General features: G+C 42.2%; 1 protein-coding gene across 9 annotated transcripts in view; it reads left to right on the top strand.

Annotated features, from left to right (window-relative positions):
* ank1a (ankyrin 1, erythrocytic a) overlaps positions 1-24591 on the top strand; it is an 82736-nt gene that overhangs the window by 16140 nt on the left and 42005 nt on the right. For 7 of the 9 annotated variants that reach the window (XM_052067717.1, XM_052067720.1, XM_052067715.1 and 4 more), the window contains exon 2: positions 13001-13093. The exons of 1 other annotated variant lie outside the window; for it this stretch is intronic. In XM_052067717.1, the coding sequence (XP_051923677.1) occupies positions 13001-13093 (93 nt within the window). Of the gene's footprint in view, positions 1-13000; positions 13094-23319; positions 23651-24591 lie in introns of those variants that run through there. One more of the 9 variants, XM_052067722.1, reaches the window with a different exon arrangement.

The following is a 24591-nucleotide window of genomic DNA, read 5'->3' as shown; positions in this document are numbered from 1 at the left end:
ACAGAAAATGAAAATTTGCCATATGTTATGTTGCGGGCCACCCGGTGGTCGACTGGTTAGCACGTCAGACTTGGCATGTTCTCCCCTTGCCTGTGTGGGGTTTTGCCTCTGCCGTGGAGGTTAAGACACACCCGACGAATTAGTTATGTCATGCCCGCTTAGCCATCACTGGCTGGTTCATTTTGTGCACAATAAAAAAAACGTAGACAGTCATACCTCGATTTCGACCTTAATCCGTTCCAGAAGGCTGTTCGAAAACCGATTTGTTCGAAAACCAAAACCACGCTCTTTAAAAAAAAAAAAAAATCTTTATTGAACATGTCTGTTCGCAATGTAACGCTACACGAGGAAGCGTCACTTCCTCGTGTAAGGACGGCGAGAGGAGTCAAGTGACGCATTCTTGTGCGCTCACTTTGTTTGAGAACCAAAATTCGGTCGTCATCCGAGGCATGAAAAAACTCAAAATTTTTGGTCGAGACCAGAGATATTTGAAAACCGAGGTTTGACTGTATTTGATAGTTGTTTTTACTTTTTTCTGTGTATAATAAATGCGTTTTTTTTAAATGTCTGGAATTTGTAAAACAAATCGTTTTTGTTTTTCACTAATAAAGGGTTTGGTAAATGTGCATATGAACTGGTTGGGTTGGGTTCAGTACCTCTAACAAGGTTAAGAACCACTGTTCTAGTCCTTCAAAAGAGCCCCATCTTCACTTGGCTCCTTTCTTCTCTCCATCACTCTCATCGGTACAATGCCTGCTCTCATCACGTCCAAACCAATCTGCCCTTTTCTTTTTCTGGGATTGTTCTCTCTCCTACCACTCGGCTTTCTCAGGCATGCTCACGTGCTTTTCCTTGTTGCTTTTCTTTCTTGTTCAACCCCAAGCTGACCATGGTCCTTTCCGTTGCTTGCTTTCGACAACCTACTTCAGTCACTCATGCCCTTGGAATCCCAGTTCAAGTGCTCCTTTTCTGTTGAGGGTGAGGGTCTCCTCTGTGCTAGTGCGATAGATTTTGGGTGTGTGAAAAGAGATGTGTGTGTTTTTCACAGGCCACAGGTGTGTGCAGCTCTGGTCAAGTTCATTTAGGTGTTGAGTATAACTGTGTTGTGAGCCAAAAGAGGCTCCAACAAAAGGGCAAAAAGTGATTAACTGTGCAAAAAAAAAAAGGGCGCGGGGGGAATTTCAAAGGTTAGTGGAAGGATAATGCATACATCCATGTGAACGTGGTTGATCGTCTTTTAATTGTATCTCAGTGAAGCAATAGGACCAGAAAGGGGTTGACTCATACATGAATCTGTGAATTGAATTGTTCAGTCCTCCACATGAAACCAAATCACAAGAAGATTAATGAAAAGGGAAATCAATTATGAAAAGTTAGCTCGCTCAAAATATGCTGCTGAAGTCCCCCAAAACCTACGAGTTAAAACCATAGCATCAAATGAAATTTTGCTTTGGCTTTTTGTACCTTTTAGTTGCAACGCTTACTCCACAACCTACATGCATACCTTCACGTGTAACGTACAAAGTACTCTATGGGGCGTAAGTTTAGAAAGAAAATAACCGTTGTCTTTTATCTGATTATCGCGCAAGCCATAAACGAGGAAAATAAGATCGGTACAGTCACGCGGGATCTTTTGTGGAACAGGGACCAAGCTCTGTTTTGAAAAAAAGAATAAGTGTGAGTAATTGATGTGTCCGCCCCCCCCCCCCCCCCCAAAATGTTTATACTTGCCCATATTGCTTGAACTGTAAATGCAGAACACATTGTGATCCCAAAACAGTTGAATGCACACATTTTACAATGTCATCGTTAAACTTAGCAAATGTGTTACAAGATAATTTTGATTAAAAAATATTAATAATAATAATAAATGCTCATGCTATGAAGAATCATTCTAATTTCCACTAACAACCCGGGTGGAACGTAGCTTCTTCCCAACATACTGTACAATGCTAATACTGTAATCTCTGTCGACATGTCACTCCCACGTAATGCTTTGACAAAAAAATTATTACTTTTCTACTTTGCCAAATCTTTGAAGCCATCTTGTGGCATCTAATGGTGTTACAATATGTCCCACAAAATGAGAACATGCACGTTTATCAGCTAATGACTAATTTTTCATTAAAAAAAATTAGAAATTGTTGAATTTGTGAAGGCAGCCCAGTGATCCAGTGGTTAGCGCGTCGCCCTCACAGTGCAAAGGTACCGGGTTCAATTCCAGCTCAGGCCTCCCTGTGTGGAGTTTGCAAGTTCTCCCCGGGCCTGCGTGGGTTTTCTCAGAGCACTCCGGTTTCCTCCCACATTCCAAAAACATGCATGGCAGGCTGATAGAAAACACTAAATTGGGGGGCATTCACTGTGCTATGTGGTATCAGTTTGTGGGTGAACAAGATTTTTTTTCACCTTGCCAACTACCGGTACCTTAAACCACCATCATTTTTAAGCTTATTGTCTTATTGTTTAACTTTTTTTCATATAACATTTAAGAATGTTAAAATGTTACTTGAAAGCTTGTGTGCATTTTTTTAAAGATGTTTGACCTTTTGTACTTTGCAACAGATTGTGCTTTTGATCTCGGCGGCTCAGCTATAAATGAGATTGTTATTCACAGATTGTGTCGACAAGGACACATTTTCAACAGCAAATGAAGACTTATACTCTGTAAACAGTCGTGCTGCATATACAGTATGCTTCATAATCAAGTGAAACGGCGTGTTGCATGAGTTCAATGTGTTTGCCAGCGCGACTGCTGATTTGTGTGACCTTGTCACATTTTTCTCTATGATGAGTACTCCTGTCCTTCCTCCTGGTCCAGTGTTCGGATGTCAGCTGCCATGTTTTTTTAAGCAAGATAAAATGAAGGTGAATGTGCATATGAGGAGCGGCATCCTTGGGGAAACAAGTTTGAATTTTGGCAACATGGAGGACGAGTGCTGAAAACAGAGAGGTGTCAAAGTGAGGGTGAGGCTAAAAAAGCTCCATGAAAGCGATTTGACTGTCCACCAACTCACGGAGCCCCGCTCTGCTGATAAGGACGATGAAAGGAATAATGATGGCGGTGCGGCGCAAACGCGCTGCTATTTTTAGTTGCATTCGGCATTCCTGCTGTGTGTGCATGACTGTGCTGCATGTGAGGAATGAGGATGGAGCTACTTGAATGAACAGGTCATATTTGCAGCCACATGCTCGGCTGTATTCCTGCTCATGGTTTACAATACGGCATTTTAGCTCATGTCTATTGTTTCCTGCCCTGTTGTGTGTAGGGGGCGTACGGTTGGATGACTTTTTATTGTCGACTGCAGAATCTGAGAGCTGCAGCAAGGAGCGCGCCCACTTCATGAACACACAGGGCCTGATATCATAAGGGGGATCTTAGCGAGTTTAGCGAGTGCTAAATTGCATGATTGCTCTGATAGATTGCAACGAGCGATTACTGGGCATGTTGCAGATCATCGACCAAATTTGTAATCTTTTCCTGGAATTGCAAAGATTGCGTGTTTACTCACAGTAACAGATTGAGTGCTATTGGCAATGTGTGTAAAAGTGGTGGCGAGCGCTGTACTTAAATGGGAAGTCAAGTCAAACGTTTTCTTGACAATCATGTTTTATAGTCCAAACCAAGGATTATGACTAATATTGCATTTGGGGATGTGAATTAAGCAGCAAAATCCGCCCAATTTTAAGGTGGCAGCCATCTTTCCACTTGGGGCCCTATTTTCGTTCTATGCGCAAATCCAACGCCAAGTGCAGTCTAACTGTGCGCGTGGGTCCAGTTTTTTTTTCTTGTGGTATTTTGCTTGATTTTGCGCTGGCAGAACTGGCCATTATGCTGTTTAATTCACATTCCACAGTTGCAACATGAATCAGCATACTGTGTTAATGAGTAGGGGTTTTGCAGAGAACATATTGTCAAAACATTTTTTGACAAGACTTCCCTTTTAAAAGAATGGTTTGCACCATGGAACATTTTGGAGAGCTCTGCTCTGACAAATTGTAGTTTGAAGGGACTTGTTAGCGGAAGAGGCAAACAAACATTACGATGTTACGGAGAAAGAAACATGTGGCTCAGATCATTTTGGGCCATCCTGCGTAACACTGGATTTATAACTTGAGTCATGCAAATGGCAGCTCTGGAAGTCTACAGCACCATTTGACCCGGGTGCACAGAAATGCAGAGTTGAAAGGACTTTGGTCGTAGGTGACCATGACTGGCTTCAAGTTAGCCCTCTTTCATCAATCAGAAGTTCTAATCCATTGCTGAATAGACAACATGTCGCAATATTTCTTGTTTTTGGCATTTCAAAAATATTCACACGAGCAGAGAAGATCTGTCCTCCCCGTTACCTCTCATTTTGAATGTGGCTCCTTGCCATTGTGGGGTACTGCGATATGCAATAGACAGTACAGTATCCAGTAAATGGCTCGAGTTTTGGACTCAATCAACATAATGCTTGTTGATGACGATCTGGCATCTGCCTCAGAGTGATAATGGCTTCAAGCACAGAGATCAAGGAACAGGAAGAGATCTTAAAAAAATCCAAAAAACAATTGCACATTCTGAATTGAAGCATTTGCATCTACTCCTCCCAGAATATGCAATGTGGACTGTGCGACACCATAGTGCATTTGGCTTGTGTGAGTAACAGACTTTGGATGCCTTCCTCTAGCCAGCAGTGACTGCTATTCATTTCTGTAAATAATTAATCAATAAATCCAAACAGCTGGGCGTTAGCTTTTCAACAGCATGAGTGGTCTTCATTTTTTCATGAATGTCGGGGAGGGAGGGGCAGGACGGTCCCCTTCCAGAGAAGATATTATTGGCAGTGTTAAATAATTTAACAATTAAAACTCTTAGTGAAAAGTAAAACGGAGGAATGCAGAAAACAATTCCTTATTCAAACTGTGCACTCCGCGTGTACACAGTCCTTTTCTCAATCTATCCGGTTTTATCACATAGGCTGGACAATTACGTCAATCATTGTGTAACTAGTTACCGTGAATCCGCAATAAATCCCCCGTGTCCCCGACTTGGGACCTGCAAATCCTCACGGCACACAGTGGTTTTAAACATTAACAAAGGCGAATTGTGTTTTTCTTGGCTTTTATCACTGACTGGTTGCAAAGCAGCTGGTGTACTGTTGTGCATCATTGAGCAGAAGAAGAAGCTACACATTGGAGCATCTGGAGAGGATCTTCTGTTTTTCGTTCAAGATGTTGCCGTAATCTGTCTTTGTCCTGACGAATCATCAATCTTCATCACCCTCATCGAGTCGTGAGTCCATAATGCTGGGCCAGCAAAGTAAAATTTTACAGCTGTTAGCGCCCCCATCTTTGTCTTAATATGGTGATGTTGGGGTTGTCAACTTGACAATTTCGCGCCAAATTTAATTTCCCAAAGCAGAGAGGTCTGCGCTCACTCCGCATGCGATTTCACCGCTCCTCCGCGATGTCGCACCGCAGGCCGAACATGTTCCTGAAGGGTTACTTGCATTTGCCTCCTGTCATCAGTTGTTCACATGAAAAGCCTTGACATACGCTAACTTTAATTCATATGTTACATAGTAAACATACAAGTGCAGCGGGTCTCATTTAGCGCCACACGTTGCAGTGATTGAGGAGGGCTTCGGTGTTTCATGTCCCCAGAGGGAACAGCCATAGGCTGAGAGAACAGCTCTGCTAGATGGACTCCAAACCTTCTGCTGACTGCTCAATTCATCCACAAATACACTTTTTTTTTCGTGACTAACATTGTATTATTCTAGCATGTCGAATAGACTGGTTTGTTTCATACAATTTGTCAAGTCATACCAACCGTGACCATTGAGGCAAAAAATGTCCTTCATATAGATCAAACTGTTCTTCAATCCCTGTATCAACAAAACACTCACAGTCACAACCACAATTTTGACAACTCCACTATTCTACCATCAATGTTTGTGTAAAGTGAGAGGAAGCAGGAAAACGCCACACCGGCGCGGCAGAGAACAAGTTTGACTTTTGCATTGTTCACTGTTTGCATCCACAACTGATTTCTTTCGTGGTTTTTCATTTTCGGGCTCATCTGCCACTCACCACTGTTTGTTTTGAGAACTAACAGAGAGTCACATCTCGAAGAGTAGACCGTTGTTGCTTTGTTTTGTTCAACTAATTGCTACAGACTACGTTGAACAATGTCGATTCATTTGATAATCGATTAGTTGTCGTTCAGGAGGAGGTCGTTCATTTTGAGAGCGCTCATTTGTATGTACAAAGTAGAATATCAACAGACAGAAAAAAAATATGCATTTTTGATTAAATAATTCATTATATTTGTTTCTCCTTGTAATTACCCAATGGTGTCATCCTTTGCAAAGCTTAACGTCCCCTGCTTTGCTCTCCTCTTATACGTCTACATATGCCATTTGACAAGATATTCTCATGGGTCTAATTTAAGCAAATGTTTGTCGGAGGAGCAGGTGAAGATCACTTCTGAACTTCTAATCTCATTGCTGTTCAGATGCGGCGTGGCGCTCTTTGTATGTTTTTCGCTGAAACATTTTATGCTGATTATTTGACATCAGACTGTGTCCGCTAATATGACAGCCGTGCCCTGGTGGATGTATTGTTTACATTGATGTATGTGGCACGGCAGCTGTTGCTGCTGGTTTAGTCTTGGCATGGCTCTTTGGCTTCACTTATTAACGCATGTAACGTTCGCGCTGCAGTTGGCAGGGGAGTGGACGAGAGCGGTCGCGGGTACCGATGCGGTCTTGACAAGACTCTGGGTAATCCACCGGCTGTTCCGCGATGCGCGTGCAAGGCTCTAGGCTGGCCCCTTACAAAAGAGCAGACCTGAAAAGCACCATAATGAGGCACAGGCTGAAAGAAAAGGCATGTCTCTTTCTATTTCTCTGGGCGAAAAGAAAAGAGCAACATAAAAGAACGAAACGCAAGAAAGAAAGATGAAAATAAGCCTCTCAAATCCAGGTTTTTGGCCGCGCTGTCTCTTTGAGTTTATCTTGTTTTCATGCATGTGTTTTATTATGGTAATGCATCGGTGGATACAATTTAATTTGTCTGGCATGGTAAAACCAGTGCTGTGCAATATAAATACAAAAATCAGAGACAGCTAAAAGTCATTAGTAAACATAAAATCCAAAGGTCCTCACCTTTTTTTCCACTCACAGCCCTCCAAACAATACACCGCCCATGTTGGCAATGAATGTTCACTGAGCATCACGTTTTTGTTCCCAATGCACCCTTGACCCTGTCAGTATAAATTGAACACAGTGGTGTCACTAACTTTTGTGCTTTAAACATTTCCACTTGGTGCCTCAACCAGCCCTCTGTTGGTATCCTCGGAGTAAATCCCGAGAAAAGTTTGACTTTACAACAACAATACATTGCCCTTCAATTGAAAAGATGGTGAGGAAGGCAGGGACGGAGTGAAAATAGACGCATCTGTACCATCTTCCCCTTTCATACCACCTGGAGCTTCCACCTGTGCCCTTCCAAGATTCATCTCACCTGCTCAGTGAGCTTCGTTTGCTTGCCGTGTGCTGTGTGCAGAGCTACCAGCTGTCTGCTTTGCACTATTAATCAGCCCTTGATACTCTCACTCACGCTTTCCTAGTAACTTCTCCAGCCAGTCATTTACGGCTGCTTACATGTAAAACCTCTCACCCGTTGCAACTTTCTCACAACATACTTTATTTATTTGTTTCTGTGTTTTTCTTCAAATGTAGCAAAGTCTCCATCACACTATTTTCCCTGAAAATAAATTCCGATATAAATTAGGGTTCGAACAATTTATTCCCTAGCACATATTTTCAAAATAATAATAATCAGCCCAAATTTTACCGGTTAAACGCCGCAATAATCGTACTTAATGACGAAACAGTCAACACCGGGCAGGAAGTAAAAGGACATGCATGGCTGGGAGAACGTTATTCATTTGAATTACAAAGTACCTGCTTCTCCACCCTCTCCTGTGTGCCGATCAAGATGCAACGTCAAAGTAAATACTGTATATGTGGGTCAGATTGATATTTATGCTTAGACTTCATTCTTAGTGTGGTGCTATTTAGTTCCTAAATCAGTTTGGTTGTTATGGTGAACGTCTGGCATGGCTGGTGGAGCGTTATTCACTGTTAACTGTTATGGCCATTAAATGTTGATAATTATATACCGTATACGTTGATAAGATTTATATTCAGGGTTGGTGTGCATTATGGGTGTTAACATTGGATCCCTTTTCAGTTGAACTCTCTCTTTCTGTACATCATAGATTCCAACTGCAACTCTGTCAAAGATGACATTGTAAGACATGTGAGATAGGCATCACTTAATAACCCAAGAACATATTAGAGTAGAAGAAATGGGATTTAAGAGCAACATGCATCAATCATGTGTGCCGGTAACTTCACTCATGATGTTGCTAGTCTCAAATTGTGAGACATGCATTATGTCACTCTTGTACTAAATACAATGCCTCTGTTTAAAAACAACAACGCCATGACCAAATATACATTTAGCATAGACAGTATATCAGAACACAGCTCTTCAGGTGTTGTGCAATCTTATTTTTTTCTTTTAGATGTTTATTCTTCTGAAATCCGATCCCAGAAATGTTAACCTTGATTTAAAACGATTATCCACTCATTGGTGTGATAAAGAAAAGCAGCAAGCTGCAAGCCAATTAACAACTCTTAAAATAAAAAATGCCTTCCTAGCAAAAATCCCGGCAGCCGAGCTGATAATTTACTTCATAAGTCATGGTCGGCTTTGTAGTTTGAGCAAGTCATTTTCGGCTAATCTAATTTGAAAAGTTTTAAATACTCCCACGCCTGTTGAGTCAATTATGCTACAGCCGTGTTTTTTTTCTTCTTTCCTGCAGGAAATCAATGTGCGTATTCAATTAAATTGCTCTGCTCCGAGGAAAATAAAGGATCGATTCACTATTATCATTCAATATCGTTTTTCTCCTGTATAGAGCTTAGCTTTCAGAAAGGTGCTCCCACTCTCACTTGTTCATCATTTCGTCTTCATTTTTGAGATTTGCGGAGCTCTCACAAGCTGTCTTCACCTCACTCTTCAACCCTGCCCCTGCAGATCAAACTGTGAGGAATAAGCCGGGAACGTGGGGAGCTATCAGGCTCTGATGCATCTTAACAGCCGTTAAGGTGACATCGGCATTGTAACGAGTGTTATTTTTTTTCCTTCTTAGCCGCCGTTTCTGATTGTATCGAGTATACCCAACTAGCAAGGCGCTGCGAGTCAGGTGTCCAGAGACGACGAATGTTATCTCCTTTATCCTTCTAAGCTACAGCGTAACGGTTGGAGTTCCCCCTGTTTCTTTTGGCTGCCCTAAGGCTCCCAAAGGCTCCTCAGTGGAATGGCCCGTTCCTCTTATCAGCAGCTCTCAATCCCCTTCTGCCTCAGCCGTCTCCCACCTCCTCCTCTTCTTTTGCCCCTCTTCTCCTGTCATCACTACCCGTCTGCTACTTAATCCAATTATCCTTTTAAGCCGACACGCTCTGTAACTCGCCACAAACTCTGCAAATGACGCCGCCGCATCTCATTTGCTCGCACCAACATTGACAAACAGGGCCGCGCAAATCACAAGCGCGATTTAATGAGCAGTCTTCCCAAAAATGAAAAAAGAAAGGTCACGCAAAGTGCAACTTTGACAACTTTGTCTGTAAAGTGATACAGTGTACTGCAGTGCTTTAACCTGGTTTTGTCTATTTTAAGGTTTCCTTGCAAAGGCTTTGGCCTCTGCTGTCACCGTGTGATTCACAGTACCCTTGAGGTGACTCCACGTGTGTCCTCAGCTGTCGCGTGTTGACTGTTGCATCTGTTTCTGCTGACACCTCAACTTTGGCCTTCTCTTGATGAGTGTTAGTGCGTCTGCATCTCATGCGAGTACATCAAACTTCCTCGCAAAAAAAAAAATCCTCCGGGAAAAGGTTGTTGTGGATTGCCTTTAAAATGTACGACCTGTTTTCTGCTGTGTTCACACTAGTCAGGTTAGTCAAATGTGAACGCTGCCATGTGATCCCTGGTGCACCAAACTCTTTGGGTGCACATCAAAGTGAATTCCGGTACGGTGCGCTTGGCTTGTGTTCACATATGCTGCATGAAACAATAACTCGGATGTCCAATGTTAAAATGACAGCGGTAACCATAATAGATAACCATAATAGAAAAATAGTTGATTGAATGTTTGATTTGATTGACTCAACGTTTTTATTATGAGCATGCAGTACAAGAAGAAAATCTAAACGTTCAAGAAGCTACGGCCAAAAAGGACTTCCTGAAGGAAATATGTCTTGGGAACCCACTTTTCTACAAAAAGAAACAAACAAATAAATAAGTAAATAAAAATGACATCGGAGTTCTGGCCTCCCCATACTGGCTCCTCATACATTTTAGAGTTCATTTCCTTTTGGAATGACCTTCTACTGGTTTTATGTTTGTTATTCATTTAGTGTTTTAAATGAATAACAAACACGTGTCTGATATTTACTTTATGTAAAGCACTGTGGTTGTTTTTAAAGTGCTCCAAATTAAGTTGAGTTATTGGATGGCGTGTTTCATCTTTTGTTGGAAGTGGCAACACCTGGTCAGAAAACTACGTGATGATCTTTGGTATACCAGCCCTTGGTCTTTTTTGTCACTTCCACAATACTCCATTGATACTATTTACTACTTTGAGCCAGTGCTTTGACGCAGCATCTTAAGGCATTACCATAAGAGCCCAAAAATATGTGCATAGCTGAATTTTTCAGCAATAAGATTACAGTAGGTTGTTTCACCCCCAACCCCTCCAAAAAAAAAAGAATAGATGAATTTGGGATTAGCAAACCACAAGTAGGCTGACATTCCCCGTATTTAACAGCATGTGTATCCGAATCGCCAACTATAGTTGTCTCAGAGAATGTGGGTGGTGCTGTATTTGCGGAGGCAGGCAACCAGCAGCGCTTCCTGAGTTACACGTGGAAGGTTTGTGTGAGATTCAGACGGTTAAACTTGTGAAACACAAAACAATACTTTTATGTAACTCAGCAGTCGGCAGCGAATATCATTTTGCTAAGGGGACGCCTACCAGCCTCACGCTATCGTTGTAGTTGTCGCCATGACAGAAATCTGCGGTTTGTATGCATCTTGATGGGCTTTTTTGCAGCAGAGTAGTGCCAGACATTCCAAAAGTAGCTGTGTTTGCTTGTTTTTTAGTGCTGATACCGCAACAGTCAAGAGAAACAGATGGGGATTTTTTGTGCGAGTTGCACACTGTTGACTCTCAGCAGAGGAGGGTCGAGTCGCCAAAATGTGTATTTCGGTAAGACTAATGTTACTGCTGAATGACTTCTGATTATGTATGTATTTATTTATTTATTTTAGTCAAACGGGGCATTAACATTCATTCATTAGTTTTCCGAACTGATAGCATTAACTTTAAATAGACAAAAATAAAATAAGATCAGAAAACCTTTATTTGTCTTGCAATGGAGAAATTCCCAATTTACAGCAGCACAAATATGAAAGGGAGAAGTAGCAAAACAAAAAGTACATAAATAAATATAAACTATAAAATATAAATATAAGCATATTAAAAATGGGTGAGTGGGGGTGAGTCCCAGTTTTCAGGTCCATCTATTCAATAACCTGACAGCAGTCGTCAGGAATGAGCTGTGGTACCTCTCCTTCTTTCAGCGCGGGTGTATCAGTCTCTCACTGAACGAGCTGCCCAGTGCGGTCAGGGTGGCCTGGAGGGGGTGGGAGGGTCTGTCCATCATAGCTATTAGCTTGGCTAGCGTCCTCCGGTTGCCCACCTCCTGGATATGAAAAATAGGAATTAGTAATGTGCAACTTTGGATATTGCCTAGCAGGGCATATCTAGACAAATAACCATTCACACTCACACTTCTGGGCAATGTTGAGTCTTCCATTAAACTGCCACGTTTTTGGAATGTGGCAGGAAAATGGAGCACTCAGCGAAAACCCACACAGGCATGGGGAGAACATGCAAGATTTCTAAGGAACTTTTCATGTTCTGTTATTTTCTAGCCACAATTTTGACCCGGCTTCAGAATGGAAATGGTGAAACCTTGCATCTTCAGGTGCTGTGTGGACCAAGGTAGAACTCTTTACCGGTACATTTTAATGAGGTACCAAATAGTGAGGAATTCATTTTTGTGGCTGGCGTCATCATGCTGACAATGGGACTGTCAAGAGTGTGTGCGTGTGTGCGTGTGTGCGTGTGTGTGTGTGTGTGCGTGTGTGTGTGTGTGTGTGTGTGTGTGTGTGTTTTGGGAGCCGGGGGATTGAATAGCATCACCAACCTGTTTTTTGCATCACACTCCATGTACCAGGAAGTATCTGACGAACCAAAATCAATGAACTCATTCACATATACTGTATATACAGTTTGGGGGGGATCTGTGCTCTATGGTGTGCCATTCTATTATTATCCATATTTTTTTGGTCAGTATTCATTGTGGATCAAATCTGGCATGGCTGAAGTTGCCCCGCTCACTGGTGAGGCCTGTATTCTATGTAAGTACACCCGCTGAAGCAAGCATTAAAGGGAATCCAGACTCACTTGAACCACGACTCTGTTGATTCATCTGTGATCATCGACACCACCACCAACCACCTTGTCCACTGCCATCAGTCTCCCGTTGCCCACGAGGGCCACTGCATGCGTGACATCCTTGTGGTGCGCGTAGCGATGCTGATCATCCTTACCTGTTTCCCACAGACAAATTATTTTTGCCGGGGGGGAGGGCAGGGGAGGTTTGGTTGGAGCTGTTGCCCCTTCTGTTGCCCTTTCCTTCCGATGCCTAATCTGTGGTTTCTACTCATGTCTCAATATGATGTTCATTTGCTGCTCTCTTTGATATTCCTTGCTTCTCATGTCCAGTTTTCTCTCCTGCTCTCTTTTCTGTGACTCCATCTTCTGCATCTCACTGTTGCTATTAACTGGGCTCTCTCTTTATGTCGTATGTTCTTTTAGGCCCACGCCGTGCATCGCTGGCTAATCGATCAGGACAGTAGTGTGAGCTCTGAGATGCCCGATGGCCAAGGAGTATGGCTCAATGATGATGAAGTAAATATCTGCAACACGTATATCTCGCTTTTTTTTAAAATATTAATATGTGTATATATGTGTATTTCTATATTCTGTACTGATGGTCACCCCATCATGTAAATTTTGTGTCACACTGCCGCTGTTTCATTTTTTTGGTGTCACTTTTCTTGTGTTGCTTATGGTATCGTAGCGCTAATTCATTCAAGTCGCGCTGTTGTGCTGTGAGCTAATTCAGTGGTACAGGTGTCGTAGATAACGCTGGAGCTTTTTCACTGTTCCCTGTCCCCGCTTGACATATCGTACTAACTTGCTGATTGACACGTTTCATTCATTTGATGTTTTTTTTTTTTTTTAAATGTTGTAGAAACTTTTTCGTTGTTGTTGTTTCACATTAGCGACACGAGTGTGTTTTAATATGAACATCTTTCTCCGTGTCTCGTGATATATCAGGAACTGGTATTATCAAGTCAGCATATTACATGGCAAGAGTCCACGGGCAAAATATAACTTTTATGTAGTGGTGTAACACTTGTGATATCCATCCACACAAAATAGTTCCTGCAGCAGAGGTTCACACTAATGATAACACAGTCAAAGTATTTTTCCTGTGGGTTCTTCTAATTTAGTAAATATGCTTGTTTCATCTGTATCGCTGTGATTTTATGTAGGCGCCCATCATATTCGATCAAGAGTGTTTGTGCGTGCGAGTGTGAGACGCATTTGTGTGTGGGCGTGTGTTGTTGTGTCTTGGCGGTCGACCTTATCAGTGCGTTGTGTGCATGCTTATTCTCAGTATTGCATGGCATCTTCAGTGCTTCAACATTTCGGTGGATGTGAAACAACTCGATGTGCTGTGTTTGTTTGCGGGTGCGCTTTCCTGCTGCGCCATTGTGGTTGTGCACGCCTTGATGTCACTATTTGTTTATTGTGGCTCTTGTGTATTTCTAATGTGACAGCAATCCACATGCTGTGTCTGTTTTTTGTCTGCCTTGATCTACGTAAACAGTCTGGGACTCCTTCACCAATGCGGTTTCATTGCACCTATCGAATAGATGATCTTGAATCCATGATGACTAAGTGGAAGAGAGTTCATCTAAGTGCAATTAGGCCACTGGGAAACTTGTTCCAGACCTTTCTTTCCCCTCAAATCCTCGCGATTGCTATCTCAAATTTACTCATGCCACCCTTTCTATCTCCATCGTGCTCCCAATGTTGATGGGGCACTATGAGGTTTCTTAAAGCCCGAATTTCAGGAGATGCCTGTTCTGAACAAACTAACAGAAAACATTGTCTTGCCAGAAAACTTAAATTGTACTCAATGTGTGCAAATCCAATAGACGGCGAGTGGAAACATGTGAACGGGCAATTAAAAACAATATAGAGTGCTTATAAATAAAATGTATTATTATTATTATTATTACCGTTATTTTTGTTGTTGCTCATTCTTACATATGTAATGGGCAGTTGCATATTTCTTTCTCTCCTTTGATCAATAATCATTCAGTACCAGTGCAGTACCATTATGACACTGAACTTCAGTTAAATGAAAAATTGAGACGGTTTCATTTTTTTTCATGGTAACATTTAACAGAGAAACCAGTAGGTCCAAGTTAAACCAGAAAATAAGTATCAACCGTCTGGATTAAAAAAGGTTCTGGATTTTGGTGTGTCTGGAAATTTTATAATTCACAATCTTTACAGATCACTAATTATTATCATGACAAAACAACATAAAAACTTAGTGTTGTTTTGATATCCAAGCAGTTTGCAGATAATTCAGCCAGCCGCTTGGTGATGAGAGAACTCAAACCGTCTTCATCAACCCGCCACGCCCCTCCTATCAGGCAGTTGTGTATTGTCAGTGGTCTGTGTAAAGGCCGTGGCCCCTCTGATACTATTACCACTTATTAAGATTGGAGAAGGTCCCCTACAGCTCTAACTAGCCCTCATTTAGTCCTCAGAGACAGACGCTCTGGAAGCCAAGCCCCATTCGTCACACTGTGGTTGCATAGCACATTCAATATGCAGAAAAGCAAACTGTCAAACTCTGCACTGTCATATAAATTCTCCCCCGTCTCAGTTTCTCTTTTCCAGATGCTCCCCCAGCCCACTGTAGACGCAGACTACATTAGAACGCCCATTCAAGTCCAACCGCCAGCAGTTGGCTGTAATTTGTTTCAGTGAGGGGGCGCAGGGTGAAATTTACATGTGAAAGGCCATGGCCTATTCAAATATTGAAACACTCATTTTTATCCCAGGGTTATTAATACCAGCTTTGAAGATTTCAGATTAAAGGATAAGGGTTGTTTTTTTGTTTTTTTTGGTGTGTGTGTGTGTGTGTGTTGAACCACCAGATCAAGGTCTCAGTTGGTTAGATACAGACTTTAACGAGAAGACAGAGCAACAGAAATGGTCAGCCATTCGGAATTGTTCTCCCACAGATTTTTGCAGCAGTAAGTCACAATAAAGACATTCATCACCGAAGAGAAGTCTATCTAACGACATATTCTAAGTGATGTTAAAAAGGAGAGAAACTTGAGTGACAACCAATGCATGCATGCGTGCATGTGCATGTCATTAAGATGAATGCGCAGACAACGTGGGGAAGGTGGTCAGAAAGTCTCAAGGCAAAGATTCTTGCTCTTTCCACCTTTCACCAGGTGAATGGAAAGAGATTTTAACCAAGCTGGTCTGCTTTGGGAATGAGTGAAGTTCCTATCGGCTGCTTGTTCTACATATCAAAGGTCTCGGAGCTAATCTGCCAGCCCTGTGTCACCTGATGGAAAAATATACAGTGGGACCTCAAAGGTCAAACAGATACCGGGTAGGGGTACTGGCCGACCTCATAAGAAAATTTCCCATATATACAAAGGGAATAAAGCTAACCTGCTTCTTGGTCAAATTGTTACCGCCATAAAGCTCTATAGATAATTTTCTACCCAACATTCTAGCATTCTTAACTGTCACACAAGTCTAAAAATAAGTTAACTGCTAGAGATGTCCCGATCACACTTTTTTGTTGTTGTTGTTCTATGATTCTCTCTTCTTTTTCTACTAAATTCTTTTCAACTCAAAATGTGTATTGTTGAATTTCAGACGTTTTAATTTACATCATTGTTTTTGTACTGAAACTCTTCATGCGTTTTTGTTAACAAAAGCGTACAGTATAGCCATGACATTTATTCTAATAGAATGCTAACATTTAAGCACAACACATTTTACATCAATACAACAATGTGCAGGACGCTTTATATTTTATTTTATTTTATTTTATTTTCATGTAACTGTATCGTGCATTTATACATTCTATTTCCCAGGGAAGCAAATGACACCAATTAGTAGAATGGCGTATACATATAAGCATTAACATAGAATGAGGGACTCCTGTGTGTGAGTGCACTTGATTTATCTGATGCTAAGCAATAAATACATCATTATTATTTCTTGGCGCGTGCAGTCTAAAATGACCACAGAGCTACATGTTCGTCGGTACGTGTGGGACTTTTATCATCTACAAAAGACATTGATTTATAACATCGTTAAATGCACCCAGTGGGGAACAAGCTCGCTTGTCACCAAATAATTTACCCTTGCTCAACTTTCAGTTCAAGTAACGTCATTTGGGCACTTTACAATTGCTAACCCGTCCGTCGCTCTCTTAAACTCTTATGTAGTTTCGTAAGATGGCTTTATATCAGGCAAGGGAAACTTTAGCTATTTTATGTTATGTCATACCGTGAGTGTTTCCGTATCGTCTGTGTCTCCTTGTTGCTCCAACCAATTTATATTCTGCTGCAGCACGGAGGGTGAGCACTGCGCGCAGGCAGAGCCTCTTTGTATGCGTGCATGGCTCTTACTGCCACTCGGACCGCTGCCAGAAAAAACAAAACTTAACATTGCCGAACATAAAACAAAGATATTACTGCTCCATTTGACAAGATCTTTATAGCTTTGGATTATTTGGTCCCTTTGTGACCTATACAGGTTCTGAAAAGGAAGAAAAGCAATCATTTTTCCCCGATGCCCGCTCAACTGCAAACCTCGTGATCAGAAAAAAATTCAGAGTACGTGATCCGACCGGGACATCTCTATCAACTTCTGTTAATGTCAAGAGTCTTAGGGCATGTAATCAATCCCGTCATACGGCTCAAGTGAGTTTGATGTTCATGAAACTGTCGCGCGTCATGGTAACAAAGCATTGACAGAATTTTAGGCAACTTTATGAAAATTCTGTTCCATGTCCACATTTTACAACCTTTGACTTTTGTTTTCTGTTTTCAAACTTAAATAGGTGATTAGATTTCAACATTACCATCAGTAATAAATATTTATTTATAAATGAGAACCGATTCTTTGTTCATGGCATAAGGGCCCTTTAATTTTAGATTAATTTATAGCAGTCTGTTTTCTCTCATGGGAAGCCATAGGAAGGCTGGAGTGTGTCCCTCTTGACCTGGGGCACAACTTAAACTTGGAGTGAAACCTCACAGAAGCACAGGGAGGACATCACTAAATCACACAAATGTGCAATTTGAGATTTGAACCCCCCAACTTCTTTGCTGTAAGGCTACAGTTTGAACCTACCTGCTGCCTTATAGCAGTTTGGAATGGGTATACTACACCGTATCCAAATATTATTCATGAGGAGTGAGCATAGCCCAATTAATGTACATCACTTGTAATCATACCCGAATTGCACAGTTATTCAGAAGCTATTTTATTTTATTTAAGTACGCTGCCTGAAATATAAGCCTTGTATGCATTTGGATGATTACTAATTGCTGCATTATGTCAACATGGTTTATGTCTGTATTTTATAACTGCATGAATTTCCCCGAAGTGTGTGTGTGCGCGTGTGCGTGTGTGTGTGTGAGAGAGAGAGATTTAGAGTCATGAAAGTGTGCAATTTTGAATGTGTATGTTTGTGTGAGACAGCATTTACTGTAAGTACTCTATTCCAATGCAGTTAGCTTAGTTCTTATTGTCAAATTCATTTTAGGTTTTACACGTACTTGCTACGATTAGAATGTATCTTATTTTTCTTGTTTGTTTCTGTCAAGCTCATATTCAGGGAGCTAAGCATTTTCCTCCAGAAGTAGGCATATACAGTGTACTATTTAAATGGAAGCCAACACATTTACATGACATGGGAATTTATTTAGACTAGGGGTGGAATGGTTCCCAAAATCCACGGTTTGCTACGTATCTGACCGTGTATTCAACAGCCAGAGCCAATTCGCACCAACTATGGGATACCTGCGCCGTTTCCAGATTAGCAAGCCGCCAGTGAATGCCCGCAGCCAATGTTCAAGTTCATTCCTGATCCTCGGTCTTCTGCTTAGCCCAGTGGCGTGCGGTGAGGTTCATGGTTGGTGAGGCACCGACTCCTTTAGTGTCAGATTTACAAATGTATCAACCAAAAACAGTAGCTTATTCAATTGGCTACTAGTTATTTCATATCCAAAATTTGACCCCATGGGTAAAAATACAATATTCTATTGTATTTTTCTTAGCCTAATTTATTTTGTTATAAGATTTTGATAGGCTCTGCAGTTTGGTGTCATCAAAATGTTGTGACATGTCATTAAATTTTGTACAGTCGACCAAACCGAGGAAAGCTAGCTCACAAAATGATCAAACCTAGCTTTCATTTGAACACTGATGTTGACCATAATCTTGTCGAACATTTGTTTTCTCTCGTCTCTCACCGACTGATTTCTTCCACTGTTGTTTCGGCCAAGTGTGCTGCATTTCTGCTCAAATCGCTCATACAGTGTGTTAAAGTCCCGTCTCATGCGTTCAACAACTCCGATGGTGTCGTGGGTTCGCGCACAACAATATCCAATGTCCATGACTTTGTTTTGCAGCACTCTAAAAAGTGCATCAGTTTCACTGAAAATGCCCTCATACGCCATCATTAAAAAGCATGTCGATGCTTCTGACAGCCATCGATCATATCCAGTGACCATCATTTGAGTATCATTGTCCCAGCGATCGGGATCATAGGTTTGCGCTACTAGTTTTTAAACACAGCTTTTTTCTCCAACACTTCCAAGACATACGCAGCTACAGCAGGGGCTCGCCTATCATCACTTACATCATCAAATCCTAAAAATGCTTCCACCACCACAGTCCACTTCACTTTTGGCAACATAGCGCAAAATAACAGATCTGTGCTTTGTTTGTGATATCCGTAGTCTCGTCCAACTCTATGGAAACAAATGGGGCAGCATTGATCTCCCTTTTTAGATCATTTATTATCACATCACCGAAAGCTTCAATTGTATCGTTCTGTATTCTATTGGACAAGCCAGAAAGCACACTGGATGAGTCCAAATGTCTAGCTAACCTCTCATCTTTCTCATCAAAAGCATGTGATAGTTCTACATAATCGCCACGATTAGAAGAGCTTGCCCTCTCGTCGTGACCACGAAATGCCAACTCCCGTTTAGCGAAAAAGCAGGTTGCATGAATGAGGTCTTTCACAATCTCTCGGTTTTCCCTTACCTTGGCATTGCGGATGCTAACGTTGAACCTCCGCTGTTCGTTCAATGCCAAATCGATCCTTGCGCTTTTTATATCACAATATCCAGACAAATCGAGAACAAAAGGCAGGGAAAACAGTAAAGACGGGTTTTCGAAGGACAGCCACATCACTGTTCTTTACCACTCCGTTTGAAAAGTTGTCCGGGCTGTCCCGTAGTTTGAAGCAAACCTTTTCACTCCGGCGTTGGTCTACCTGTGTTAATCACGTCCACTTTTGACTGAAAGTCAAGTTTTGAGAAGTTTTTAAGCTTCGATATATAATCCTTTTCTTCCATTTTGGCTGTCCGACGGAGCAAATTTAAAAAAGGATCGCACTTGACTCGCCTGGCGCCTCTGCACAGAAGAAGAGCGCAAAAGTACCTGTTTGCTCACGTACGCCCTCTTAATTGCGGCAGAGAACGATCTGCCGCAACCTATGCCTTTTCACTGCGGTTTTATTTCCCATCAGCAAATCTAAATATGTCACAAAAAACATTCAACATAAATGTTTTAAAAACATTAGCCAGACTTAAGAAAAGCAGATGAAATAAATGTATCTGCAAATGTTATATTGCTGATGTGCAGATGTACGGCAAGCAGGACGTGCCAGTTGCATGTATCAACCCAGTTTGTGATGATTGCGCAATGCAATGCGCGTTCAGAGGTGCGGCACTGCCTCACCTGCCTCCCCTGACCGCACGTCCCTGGCTTAGCCACGCTGCGGCCAGCATGCTGTGGGTCAGGGTACGCGGAGTAGAGCAGCCCCTTTCGCTGACTCCACGCATTCGCTGTTCCGAAATTAATAATGCGAAACCTGCATTGAGTGAACTGCTCATAATTAATTTTCAGTTCTAATAACAGATGCTCCTGTGCTTAGCAAAAAACAAAAAACAAACATAATGTCTTTCTGTCATTAAGTTTTTCTTGAAATTGTCTGTTCTGGTGGCCAACTTTTATCTTCATGGCATGGTTTGAACAAGCCATGACTGGGGCTGGTTGAATGGACATCAGATGTCATTTCAGGATTACGTTTTGCCAAAAACTGTCATTCATGAACCTGAGCAATAGTAGCCCAATAGTGATATAAACACACACGCGCGCGCGCACGCACACACACACACACACACAGCGTCATTCTTTTTTTCCCTTCCCTTAGAGCCCTCGCGGTCGACTTGGGTGCAAGCTGCTGTTTAACAATTGACCGCGATCGACTGGTTGGGCACTCCTGCTTTTACATTAGTACATGAGTCATTAGTACTGTGGAAAAAGAGATACAATGAAACTTAGATTATTCATTAATAACAGCTACTGTTATACCGGTAATTTATTTCTAGTTTCATTGTTTGAGTTCCATTTATCAAAATGGACCCACATTTCTTTGACTCAATCAAATTCCAACATTATTTACTCATGTCAGAGTCCTAAAAATAAACCTAGAGAAAGTGGCCTGAACTTGATGCAGTACATATCCAACTGTTTTCAATCAAGAAATAATTGTCCAGTATTGCCATCACTGCCATTCACCATTCTTATATGCGAATGTATCAGACTGCACTGTCAATCACCAACACAGTGAATTGTCTCAATCGAGCATCATTCTTCATTTCACACGGAAGTGGATGACCAGCAGGTTCGCCACATGCTTGCGGTGCATCGTCTCTTATTAAAAGGTATTCCGAGGAGGGCTTCTTGACAAACCAGACTGATAAGAAAATGTGGTGTGTGTGAGCAGCTGCTGCCTGATCCTGACTCATCTCCAGTTGTTTGAAACTCATTCAAAGTTTGCAGATGGTGCTCAGTATCAAAAGACTTGTGAAGAACACATACCCTCCCCAAAAGAGCTTCTCTTTTCGCGTCGCTCACGCACACTATCTCCACCTGTCTACTTAGGAAGATGAATGGAAACCTGGACCAGTGACGACCCATCATCTCATGCCATCTTTCTTTCTATTGGCTTCATTCATATGTGGTGTAATCCTGTGTTTCTAATACCTTGAATTTTCTCCCACAGGGCTTTGAAAATTCATGCGAGGCTTTCGATATCCTTTGTCATTTATGTATATAATGATCAGCTCTAACTTACATCCCCCTTTTTTTCGGTCTCTCGCAGGCTTATTGTTGGATATGTGTGTGCATATGTGCACAGTATTTGAAACTGCTGCGGCCGTCGATTTGCTGCAGACTCTCTCACTGACACCTACATGCCATGGAGCGAGTGTTGATTCATTAGGCATCACAGTCTGGCACCCCAAGGCTTTTCCGAGTGTGACAGCCCAGTAGTTTTATGGCGAACGAAATTGAAGTGAGCCAAATCAGAAAAGTGAACACTTGTTTACATCAGATGTATTTTACAGAATTAGGACAAGTGGTATGAATAATGGATGGATGGATATTTGGACCCTTGATCAAATCCAGTAATATCGAAGAGATCCTGTTGGCAGCAGGGCCATATCAAGCAAGAGGAGTGAGACAAGTTGGAGGTTGACTCCGGGCCATTATTCGTGTTAATTCTTCCCTTAGCTCATCCGGCACCCCACTAAAAGCAGCACACGTGGACAACTGAAGCCCTTTATCCTGTCGACAAGGCGGTCCTGACATCGGGTGCAGAGGGCACATCCGACCCGAATCTAAATCAACTCTGCTACCAAAACGTAGTGTGCCATGATTGATGTCAACTTCCCCAAAAGAGTTTACTTAGCTACATATTAGAGAGCCTCTTCACACATTGGTGATAAGCTATCGTTCTTTTTCTCAGATGTACTGTAGTGCGCTCTACAGTGGAGGTATATTTCAGAGAATTTCAGGCTTTTAATAGCCGAGGGCGACAGGACAATTTGTCAAGTCTTCATTGATATTCTATTAAAGTGTGTCTTCTTGGGACACGTACTATTTAGCAGTGTAGCGCTCAATGCTTTTAGTGTGGACAGTAGAGAGAGCCCATATAGTGTTTTTGCCCAGGTTATGGTTTAATGCTACTGAGTTGTATGTCGCCTTCTTTCTACACCCCCCCCCCCCCCCCCACACACACACACACTCTCCTACAGCATTTATCTCTCTGCATGGTTTTGGCAGTGATGTACTTTTCCCAGCATTTAGCCAGGAGAGACAGAGAGGAGGGAGAGGTAGAGAAAAGAGGGCCTTTTCAACTGAGGAATGACGGACGCTTTATTAAAGGAGGCAGGGCCTTTTGAGGGGCTGGCCCCTTTATGCCCCCCCCCCCACCACCACCACCACCAAGCTGAGTGTCTGGCCCATTGTCATGGGGTGGTGGCAGCAACCCCCTCGCCAAGCGCTTTGTCACTGTAAGTCACCTCACAAACTGAAACAGATCTGCAACCCCCTCGCCCCCCTTCCCCCTCCACTCCACCAAGAAAAAAAAAATCCACCCATTTTCCACAGTAACTCTATTTTGGTCTATTTATGGTCCGTGAACAAATGATTGTGCGGCTGTCACTAAACATACAGGAGATGCAGAGATGGGCGTGACATGTCGGGGAGACGGGACAAGAGAAAGGCGGGATAAAGTGGAGGTGCCAGTGCAACTAAATCCTGAATGGTGGAGGGTATGTGAGGTAGAGAGCAGAGCAGAGCCTGGAGAATGAGGATGGAGGATGGCGAGGTTAGGCCTCAAAGGTGCAAAGCTGGATGGAACTTTCTTTGGACAAAACAGAAACATTTACCATTAAGGATGTACAGTAGGTAGGAGATTCTTGCTGAGAGTTCGGGGCGCCCATTGGTTTTTGGTTGCTAGTAAAATGTGTGTCTTTAGATACAGGCAACATTCCTGTAGAGATAAAAACCCCGGGCCCCCTCACCCCACCCTCCCCCTGTCTCTCCACCCACCGAGCCGGATCCAGCTTACTGAAGTGTGTGCGCCTGTGTGGGTGTGTACGCCCGTGTTTACGTCGGACGGGGCTCGGCGTGCCTTGCGTGGTGGCGCTTGCAAGGCGCAATTGGAAAGACATCTTTCAAATTGGAAGAAACAGAACCTAAAAAAAAAAAGGCAGTGGAGCGCCAGCAGGCATGCCAATCAAGAGCATCACTTTCGGAGTGAGTACTGCAAACGTTTTACTTCTCCTCTTTTGCAATGTAATGTCTCTCTCTCTCACATGCTTCATGGAGTTTTGGGCCATTTTTATTACTGTGATCATCAAAACATTTTCTCACATTGTCTCAGGACGGTACGCCACTTTTGTTCAGTGTCGGTCGGGCTCTCAGCTTGAAGTGACTCTATCCACCAACTATTCAAGTTCAAGTCAACTTTATTGTCAATTATATTACATTACACCGTTAATATACATTCATGTTTGTTTGTGTCTACCATTGAAAAGACTGCTCCTGCCTTTACCCCTAAATGTTTCCCATCCTTAATTTATCTTGTTCTGTCTGACACTGCCCCAAAAAGTGTGATAGATAGAGCAACACACTCAGAAAGCATGTAACAACCCTACCGGCGAGGTAAGAGTTTGACCTGGCACGTTCTTTTACTTTCAGTCACTGCCTTACCCAACATCGGAGTTGTTAAAAGCGCAAGTTGTTTGTGCAGCGCTCACTTTGAAAAGATGTTTTTTGATAAAAGTTATTGAAATGAGGCCCACTTTTGCAAAATGGGTGGGAGCTTGATTGCTCAGGATTATCTACGAAAATTAGTCGCGTGTGCATCCAAGATTAGTGTATGTGTGTGTGTGTCTGTTGTGTTACGCTTAATCTTATTTTTGACTTCACTCGTTCCTCTGTTTAACGTTCCCATTGTATTTTGTCAACGAGGATTAGCCGGGTAAGTAAACTAGAGGTCGGCAACTGATGAGGTGGTCAATTAATGAAATCCATTCAAAAGTAACTTTACTGAACACTTTATGGACTTAAGCATCCAAAGAACCAACAAAGAACATGCAACCGCTAACAGCCAAGTGTTTGGACAGTTTTGTTCTTTGCAGGTCTGAAAAGAAATTGCAGCCAATTTCCACTGTGGTTCTTGACTGTCCTAAAAT

The sequence above is a fragment of the Hippocampus zosterae genome, chromosome 6, assembly GCF_025434085.1.
Source record: "Hippocampus zosterae strain Florida chromosome 6, ASM2543408v3, whole genome shotgun sequence".
Taxonomy (NCBI): domain Eukaryota; kingdom Metazoa; phylum Chordata; class Actinopteri; order Syngnathiformes; family Syngnathidae; genus Hippocampus; species Hippocampus zosterae.
This window is presented reverse-complemented; position numbering and strand designations above follow the sequence as displayed.